This window comes from Nicotiana tabacum, chromosome 22, assembly GCF_000715075.1.
Source record: "Nicotiana tabacum cultivar K326 chromosome 22, ASM71507v2, whole genome shotgun sequence".
NCBI classification, from domain to species: Eukaryota; Viridiplantae; Streptophyta; class Magnoliopsida; order Solanales; family Solanaceae; genus Nicotiana; species Nicotiana tabacum.
The window spans coordinates 102,304,612-102,314,827 of NC_134101.1; the positions used below are offsets into that span (position 1 = coordinate 102,304,612).

The 10,216-nt window shown below is 40.7% G+C and overlaps 1 protein-coding gene across 1 annotated transcript; it reads right to left on the reverse strand.

Moving 5' to 3' along the window:
• Positions 1–7,302: 7,302 nt before the first annotated feature.
• On the reverse strand, positions 7,303–9,883 carry LOC107800018 (uncharacterized). The gene is made up of 2 exons (XM_016623160.2): positions 9,474–9,883; positions 7,303–7,861 (listed from the first exon to the last, which is right to left on the reverse strand). The coding sequence occupies exons 1-2, from the start codon at positions 9,792–9,794 to the stop codon at positions 7,628–7,630; spliced, it is 555 nt and encodes a 184-aa protein (XP_016478646.1). The 5' UTR covers positions 9,795–9,883; the 3' UTR covers positions 7,303–7,627.
• Positions 9,884–10,216: the final 333 nt, after the last annotated feature.

Here is a 10,216-nt window from a genome sequence, read left to right on the forward strand (position 1 = left end):
AAAGTATCAGTATTTGCTTTTCTTCTTTTAGGGAGTAATAACGAATTCAAATACGCTATTACTATATACTTCCCACTGTTTTATACTCATCGTGTTTATTCAAACAAAATTAGTATCATATCAGCATAATAGGCGGACATAAACTATGTCAAATTATGATTTGAGTTATTTGGATGATGTGCAAATAATATTAAAATTAAATCTTCTATATAAAAATTAGTATAAATAATTATTTTGATATTAATTAAGGAGGACATAAAATTATTTTTCAAATCTCATAGTGGATAACTTATTTTCTTTTTCTATATTTGTAATAACTGAACCCCTTGATTTTGACACTTATAAATATTTTACGGTCAATATTAAAGAATATTAAACATGCAAATGTATAGGGTAAAATTGATTTATATTAAATGATCGATGTGTGACACATGGAACCAGAGGCAAACGGAAAATGAATCGAGTAAGGACTGAGGCCGGGGACAACAGTTGCATTGGTGTCAGATAGAACCCGAAGGGAGCATAATCAACGGGAGCAAAATGAATGTTTGTCACCAGATGACATTTAATGAAGAATATTCCCTAATATTGAATAGGCAGCCGTTGCAAAGAATTTTGGCATTCATGGTCTATCGTTACACCTTCATCAATGGCCTCTTTATTGTCATTTAAGAGAGCTTAATCCTAGGATCTTGTTTCCTAGGTGTAGCTATAAATAGTGGCTTCAACAACCAATGTAGGACACGAAATCTCTGACAAAACTTATGTTATACTCTATTCCCAAGTTAAATAATATAACTTTACTTTCTGTTTGTTATTGTCCTTATTTCTGCCTTCAGAAGCATCGCTCCCGGAGCCAGACCCGCCATTTCCTTTGATTTTAACGTTAAGTCTTATTTTTAATCTAATTTATTTTATCATTTTGGGTCAAACCAATTCGCTTGTCTATAAACCACGTAACAAATTCAACTGTACCTTTTTATGGGTAAATAGTTTGGCGCCCACCGTGAGGCTTAGACAGATGCATAATTGAGTTGATCCTTGCATCTATTATTAACTTGTTTGGTTCTTTGTTTCATAGGAAAAAATCGAAAAAATGGCAGCTAATGATGTCAACATCGCGCACAACGTTGAGGCACACAAAAATCTGCCTCAACATGAGGATTCAATCAGTGACACCCGCAACGAGGGGATGTAGCAACTCCGGTCCATGGTGGACGATATCCCGACATGTGCGGGAGACGACTCCTGATGACGCTGAGGACGAACATGTTGTGAATACGGTAAGGATCTTGAGAGAGCAGTAAAAGGCCATCGTGGTCTATTTTCTCAAGGCAGGACCAGGTCATGACAGAACTAAAGCAGGTATTATTTGGCACTTCCAACAACATAAATGGAAGAGGCCCAGCTCCTCCCGCGCTCCTGCAAATCAGATGGCTCAAAGAGTTAATAATAACACTATGAAGGGTGAGCTCAACTTCGACGGAGCCGGGGGGACCGGTAGCGGATCAGGTAACGACAGTAGTAATGACCCATTCAAAACCGAACTCATGTGATTCATGAGGGAAATGAACGAGCAGATGGACCAGAATGCGAAGGAATTTCATGCCCGAATGGACCAAATTCCAGGCGCACCACCAGTTTTGAAGGGCCCAGATTCGAAGAAGTACACCCAGTTATCGTTTAAGCTGAGCGCATCACCGGAATTGATTCTGAAACGGTTCAAGATTCCAGACATACCAAAATATGATGGAACTTCAGATCCTCAAGAGCACATCACAACTTATACAATGGCAGTGAAAGGAAACGACTTGGCTCAGCATGAAATTAAGTCGGTTCTGCTGAAAAAATTCGGAGAAACCCTCACAAAAGTGGCCTTAACATGGTATTCGCTTTTACCCGAACATTTAATTGATTCTTTTGAAATGCTCACAAATTCATTCTTTTGAAAATACGGTTTTAACTATTTGGAGGCGCTTAGTAAAGCGAGCGCCAACTTTTCCAAGTGAAGATACCTAGTTTCGGCCGCGCCTAGATTCTTGCTAAATAGTATATAGGGAATTGCGTACCTTTCTCTTCCCGGACTAGGACTCCACTTACCGCTATCTCGGATACCGCCTAGTATAGGTACAACTGCTCGTCTGCCTTCGAATTATGAAGCAAAGACAGGCTCGAAAGGTACCGATTGAGTTCTTCTAAGGCTTGTTGGCACTCCGGGGTTCATGAGAAGTTATTCTTCTTCTTTAATAACGAGAAGAATCGATGGCTCTTGTCGGAGGACCTTAAAATGAATCGACCCAAGGCGGTTTTGCGCCCGGTTAGCCTTTGAACGACCTTGACATTGTCCACCACGGTGATGTCTTCTATGGCCTTGATCTTGTTGGGATTGATCTCGATCCCCCGGTTGGACACCATGAATCCAAGGAACTTCCCGTACCTGACTTTGAATGTGCATTTCTCCGGGTTCAGCTTCATATTGTATCTCTTCAATATGTATAAGGTTTCCTGCAAATGTTTCAAATAGTCCTCTACTCGCAGGGACTTAACTAACATGTCGTCAATGTAAACTTCCATTGATTTTCCTATTTGCTCTTCGAACATCCGATTTACTAGGCGTTGTTAAGTGGCACCGGCATTTTTTAGTCCAAATGGCATTACGTTAGAACAGTAGGTGTCGTATTTAGTGATGAAGGAAGTTTTTTCTTGGTCATCCAAGTCCATTTGGATTTGGTTGTATCCGGAGTAGGCGTCGAGAAAGCTGAGTATCTCATGGTCGGTCGTTGCATCGATCATTCGATCGATTTTAGGCAAAGCGAAAGAGTCATTGGGACATGCCTTGTTTATGTCTTTATAGTCTACATGCATTCTCAATTTATTTCCCTTTTTAGGCACTACCACTATGTTTGCTAACCAATCCGGATACTTAACTTCCCAAATTGAGCCTATTTTAAGAAGTTTGGATACCTCGTCTTTGACAAACGTATGCTTGACTTCCAATTGAGGCCTCCTCTTTTGTTTAACCGGGTAAAACTTCGAATCCAAGCTCAGCTTGTGAATAGTTATTTCCGGCGGGATCCCTGTCATATTAAGATGGGACCAAGCGAAGCAATCTATGTTAGCTACAAGGAATTCAATGAGTTTTTTCCTGAGCCCGGGAGTTAGTCTCGTGCCCAGGTATACCTTTCGATCGGGCAGGTGCTCGATCAACCTGACTTGCTCCAGCTCCTCAACCGTTGACTTGGTGGCATCGGAATCGTCTAGGGCTATGAAAGACCTAGGGACTCCGTAGTCGTCACCCTCACATGTCTCCTACTCTGGTTCGATTGGGGCCGGTGTTGATGATTGCTATTTGGTTTCTCCCTTGGTGACTAAACTCGGCCTTTTCGATGTCGAAAGTGTGGAAGTCGGGACCACCTCATCGGCCGTGAATATTTCTTTTGCAGCCGGTTGTTCCCAGTAAACTATTTTGATACCTCCCAATGTAGGAAATTTCAACTCCTGATGTAGCGTCGAGGGTACTGCCCTCATGTTGTGAATCCATGGCCTCCCGATTAAAGCATTGTACCTCATGTCTCCTTCGATCACGTAAAACTTTGTGTACTGAATGGTCCCGGTAGTGTTTACCGGTAGGGTTATCTCACCTTTAGTGGTCTCGCAAGCCATGTTAAATCTGTTTAAGAATCGGACTGCAGTCACTATTTGGTCTTGCAAACCCAGCTGTTCCACGACCCTCGATCTAATGATATTGGTCGAGCTACCTGGATCAATTAAAGTACGCTTAACTCGAGATTTATTTATGAGAAGATATTACCAGTGCACCATTGTATGGTTTCACGATGCCTTCAGTGTCCTCTTCGTTGAAAGATACGCTTCCCTCCGGTACATAGTCTCGAGTCCGTTTTTCCCTTATAATGGATATTTTAGTGTGTTTTAACATCGGCCCTTGGGGGATGTCAACTCTACCAATGATCATATTAATGACGTGTCGAGGTTCCTCTTGCTCGATCTGTTTGTTGGCATCTCTATTCCTAAAGTGATTTTTGGCCCGATCACTCAAAAATTCTCGGATGTGCCCGTTGTTGAATAACATGGCTACTTTTTCTCTTAGTTGTCGGCAATCTTCGGTTTTGTGGACGTGGGTGCCATGATATTTACACATTAGATTGAGGTCCCTTTGGGCAGGGTCGGATTGTAAAGGTCGAGGCCACTTAGTGTCTTTGATGCGTCCGATGGCTGATACAATGATAGCAACATCGATGTTGAAGTTGTACTCCGATAACCTTGGATCTCTTTAGGCCCGATGGGTCTGTCAAAACCGCTTTTGCTCATGAGTCCCTGATTATTATGAACTCAGTCGCTTTTTCTTTCACTTCTCATTATTCCGTCTAGACACATTACCCATTCAATCTTTGATGTATGGTTGATACCAGTCTCTATTCGATCTTTGTTCACGATCAATGTCTCTTTTGGGTCTGTCACTAGCTTTAACGGGATAAATGGACCCGGAAGGGGCCCCGAGCTGATCATCTTCGACCCTGATTTTTTATTGGTACCGATTATGGACATCAGCCTAAGTCACCACCGGGTATTCTACCAGATTTTGCTTCAACTATTGTGAAGCCAACGAGCTTCGAGTATTGAGTCCTTAGGTGAAGGCCTGAACGGCCCAATCATCTACGACGGGAGGCAGATCCATTTGTTCCATTTGAAACCCCGATATTAATTCCCTGAGCATATCGTTATCTCTTTGCTTTACCTTGAAAAGTTCGGATTTCCTGGTCTCGACCTTGATGGCTCGGGCGTGCACCTTTACAAAGGAATCTGCAAGTATAGCAAATGAGTCAATAAAATTAGGGGGTAAGTTATGATACCATATCATGGCTCTTTTCGATAAGGTCTCTCCGAACTTTTGCAGTAGAACGGATTCAATTTCATCATCCTCCAAGTCGTTCCCTTTGATGGCGTAAGTGTAGGAGGTCACATGTTCATTTGGATCAATTGTTCTATTATACTTCGGGATTTCGGGCATACGGAACCTCTTAGGGATCAGTTTCGGAGCTACGCTTGGAGGGAAAGGCTTTTGGACGAACTTCTTGGAATAAAAAATCTAGGCCTTTCAATATCGGTGGTGCTCCTGGGATTTGATCGACCCTGGAGTTATAGGTCTCCACCTTTTTGTCGTTAGCTTCAATTTTCTTTCCTCCTTATTCTACTTGTTTCGTTAATTCCTCGAGCATCTTTATTATCTCAGGGTTGGTCCCGGTTTAAGCTTCACTCAGCCTCTCTGTGACTAGTTCATCCTTGCAAGTATTATCCCGGGATGATTCGAGCTCAACTCTATTGGGAGGGCGGCTTTGGTTCTGCTACTGGGCTATCACTTCCTGTTGAGCCTAGAGCATTTCGAAGATCACCCGCAAGTTGATCCCATCGCCTTCACCGCCATGCATATCCCTGACTATCGACATTGCTCCCCCGCGAACGTTGTTTTTCGGATCGGTAGGCAAGTTAGCGTCGATGGCCTCATGGGAGTTGGCATCGATTGGGTATGCGATCAGGACCTCCGTTAGGGTCAGCAAGGTGAACCTCATTGCTGGGCACTATATTGTTGTTCTCGCCATGATGGCCGAATTCAGCACCAACATTTAGGTTAGCAAATTGAGAGTTTGACATCTTTAAGTTTTCCTGAAATTACGATCTCAAAGAACAAAAGTAAAACAGAGTTTGTTGCGGAAATTTGTATCAAATAGCCACTAATATCCTTAACCCCACGGTGGACGCCAATCTGTTTACCCTAAAAGCGAATAATAATTAAATTCGTAAGTGATTTTAAGGATATGCGGATTAATTCAATACAAACGATAAATTGCGTTAGATTAAACAGACAAGAGATTGAGTAAATTGTCAAACCGCTTAAGAGGGTGGTTCCGGACTCAATAACAGCCTTCACAAAGTGTCTGCCTCAATTCCGGACTCACAGTAACGAAGCACTGATGAACAAAAGTGAAAACTTTGAATAACGGAGAAAATAATAGTATATTGCCTTGATACATGTGTTACAGTGTGTTTAGCGAAGAATCAGATTCCCCTTTATATAGTAGGAGAGTTTTACCCTAAGTACAATCCCATAAAAGGTAAAATTCTCATGTTTAACTAATCACCGATTCTCTGTTGATACGCGCCGAGATTCACGCTGTGATATCCGGCCGATTCTGTTGGTCGTACTCGATCGTCTGGTAATGCTTTCCGAGGCCCTTGGGGTTCGAACTGGACCTGGGGCCATGGCCCCGATATTCCCGAGGGCATGTATTCTAGCCAGACCCCGGATTGAGGGGCTCCTTGCCTCAATTCCGGTTCCTTCCCTCACATTTCTTGCTCCGTTTACTTCATTGGAAACCGAGACATCCCATGGGCTCGGTTTTACCCGTATACAATGCCCCAACAAAAGCGAGTAGAGGGAGGTCAACTGACAGCTGAAATTGCATTGTTTGAATTTGAAGCAGTTCTGGTTCTTTTGTGTTCTCTCTACCCACAGATAGAGTCGTAGCTGGCCTAGAATAAATCAGCAAGATCAAGTCAGTATTCGCCATATTATACATGTATGCATATGAAGTGAAAGGAAACGGAAAAAAGAAGTAATATTCGAGATCAAAAGTTAAAACTCGAAGTAGTTGATTCAACAGTCCTAAATATAGATTGAAAATCCAATCGAATAGCTATTTACAGTTTGAGTGGACCATCAAATAGAGGATAGTTGACTGAGCTCATGGACAAAGATAGGGAGTAGTAATATTAAAATTGCTAAAACGTCCCCCTACAGTCAAGTCATAGTGTAGTGAGTGCAGAAGCAATCATAGGGAGAAGATTGTAAAAACAAAGTTGCAAGACACTTTGTTGTGTTTATTGGCCCACAGGCAAATCTTTTATTTAATCATTCTTACGTGTCTCAATTTCATTTGCGTCCATCCAATTGGATAGCTCAACAGCCACTGAAACCCTTTAAGTTTAAATTTTACCATTCTAGTTCTAGTTAAAGACAGTTTGTTTCCAATGGAGGGTTAACGGCTCCTTTTAGTCCAATAAGGTCAGACCGCCCAAGAATTAAGGTCCATCAAGATCCAACATAACTACGTTAGGCCCACTGGCAAACTCCTTTCAGCCGGCACGGACCACCGTCTTTAACCACTTCTCATGTTTTGTTGGCTCAAGAGAAGCCAGCAAGCCACCAGACCAAGAGTATCATAATAATAATAATAATAATAATAATAATAATAATGACGCTATTTAAAATACAACTGAACACTGTAAATTAAGCCCACCACATATATTTGCACCAAAATATCATCCGGCAGACTAACAAAGCTTAACAACTAAAAACAACACATAAACCTTGCAGTTGCAGCTAAAGCTAGAACCAAAGTTCTTATACAAAACTAAACTAAACTAAACTGGGTCACAATCGCAGAACCCAGCTTCACTATGCAAACTCCAAAAGAGATTAGAACTAAAACTACGAGAATCATCATCATACATAAAGTCTTTCTATAGAGGTATTGTTGGATTAAAGGAGAGGAAAGCGGAGATTGACCTCTATACCAAGGGTCAGCCATCTTCTCAAGATGGCCAAGCCCTATCGTTTAGATGGTCTTTCATCATCCTCTCCACCGTCATCATCAGAGTCATCTTTGCCTGATCTCTTCCTCTTTGGCGGCGCCTCCACCTTTCCGCTAGTGTCTTCATCATCATCCTCTTCCTCCTCAAATGCATCTTCCTCACCATTTTCTTCTGGTTCAAAATCACTAGCATCTTCTTCATCCTCAGCACGGGCCACTGGCCTAACAAGATACTCTGTGCCCAGATCACCCTGGCATACAGTTCAGAGTAATATATGAGTGGGCATTGATCTTCAGCAAGAACACGTAAAAGGAAATGAAATTTTACAAGATAAATTAGAGTGGTTAAGAATGAAATTCTATCTAAGCTTCACCAACTTCACCCGTAATACAATTCTTTCACTAGCAGCAAAGGCAATAATAATCAACTATTATACGTAAACAACAAGCTAATATGCAAGAAAACTAAATGAACCAAAAATCTAATCCCTCTCCAGGCACTAAACAGAAGTACCAAAGAAGAGGGTCTAACAAAGGTGACTCATAGTAGAAGCCACACAGGCAAGTACAGTGTGATTGAAGAAGACTAAATGAACCAAAAAACCAACGAATGTATTTAAAACAAAAGGAAAATTCGCAATTTGCTGGACTCTTAAAATTCTAGCAATAATAAAGATCTTCAGAAACAGTTCTGGCCTCATAAGATTCGTGTTCTACTCAAACAAGTACAGCCAATGATTATGTAAAAGAAGGTAAACATCTTCTTTATGTAACCTACAAAGCAAGGACCTTATTTTTTTTTGGGCTTAACATAGGCATTTAATTAGTGAATAGACGTACTAGCCAGAAGAAATCTTCCAAGGTGATAATTCATCAATTTCAAGAAAAAACATACAAGTACATAGAGTACCAAAAAAGAGCCGAGGTGATAATTTTGACACACAGATTTATCCCAAAAAGGAAATCCCAAACCACCAACCCCAACAACAAGTCACAAAACCATACCAAAATTCTTTTTTTTTAAAAAAAAAAAAGAAAAGAGAAAGAGAACACACAAGAGTCATCTCACTAGTATGCAGCTATCGTGCAGGATGCAAACCCACAAACCAAAAAAATTCCAGAAAGGAGACCTTTTGCCCACAGTAAAAGTAGCTTCCAGGAAAACGTTCATAGAAATTTTTACTTGGAGATCCAAATATTTGTGAATATTCACAAAATACCAGCTTCACTCAATAGTGTATTACCAAAGAAAAGGGGGAAGAAAAACTATCAATTCAAAATTCAGAAAATAATTTTCTTCCACCAAAAATAGAATCTTAGGATAAAATATCGTACTTCTTTTTAAAACGAGAAAAACTCGTATTTTACAGCACAAAGGATATATTTTTATCAAAAAGGACCATAGAGAAGCACTGACCAAAATCTCTTTTCTGGATTCATCAGATCTGCATATGTAACTTAGACTATCTCACCAATAACTCAAAATAGAAAATAAAAAAGTTCACATACACCAAAAACTTCTTCCTTTCAAACAAACATGACCAAACATCAGATTGCCAAATAAACCCAAGTTTAACAAAAACATTAGAACTATCCAAAAAACTACAGATCTGAACTATTTGAACATTGAAACTGAAATAAATACAAGCAAACTGTTATTTACCTTAAGCAAGCAACTAATACTACTGAAATAGAGCAGATCCGAGAATCTTCAACAAGAACAATTGAAGAACACAACAACAAGCATAGGTACCAACAAAAATAACTACATATATAACAAACTTATCATAAGCAAAGAGCAAAAATGTAATTTTTGGGCAAAAAAGAGTGAAAATTACAAACTAGGTAGTTTTCAATCATTACCTCATCTTCTTCACCCTCCTCCTCGTCGTCATCATCGTCATCGTCATCGTCACTATCACCTTCATCGTCCTCATCATCCTCGTCGTCTTCATCGTCCTCGTCATCCTCATCGTCATCTACAGAGTGAACTTGTGGACCACTACCCGAGCTCTGTATGACCTCTTTCTCATCATCTTCATCATCCTCGGCGTCCTCGTCGCCGTCATCATCGTCGTCCTCATCATCGTCCTCGGCGTCCACTTCCTCGTTTTTGTCAAGCTCTTCGACTTCGTCGTGAACTGTTGCTTCCTCAAACTCTCGCTCATCGTCGATAATAGCCATGTCGGAGAAAATTCACCGGAGACTTTTTCTTTTTTTTTCCTTCAGAAAAGTCAAAATTAAAATTTTCAGAAATTTTTGAGAGAGAAAAAGTGGGAATAGAGAAGCATCTTCGTTCTTCAGAGTAGCTACGCAGACCGTTTCATCTCAGCCGTTGAATCAGGAAATAACACGGATCGATGACGTGGTGACTGATCCAATGGCTGAAAGTAGATATTGTAGTGTTTCTCGAGCGTGAATAGTTTGCGGCGCGCTGTGTACCATTTTTCTTGTGATTTTGGTGGTCACGTGATTTGCGCCTGATGGAGAATCTAGGGTTATGTTGTTGAGATATTTTTCTTTTGTTATTCAATCAATAATCTCGGAAAAGAAAAAAACAATCTGGAATAATCCTTTGGTGGTGGGCCACATCAAATCCATTCTCG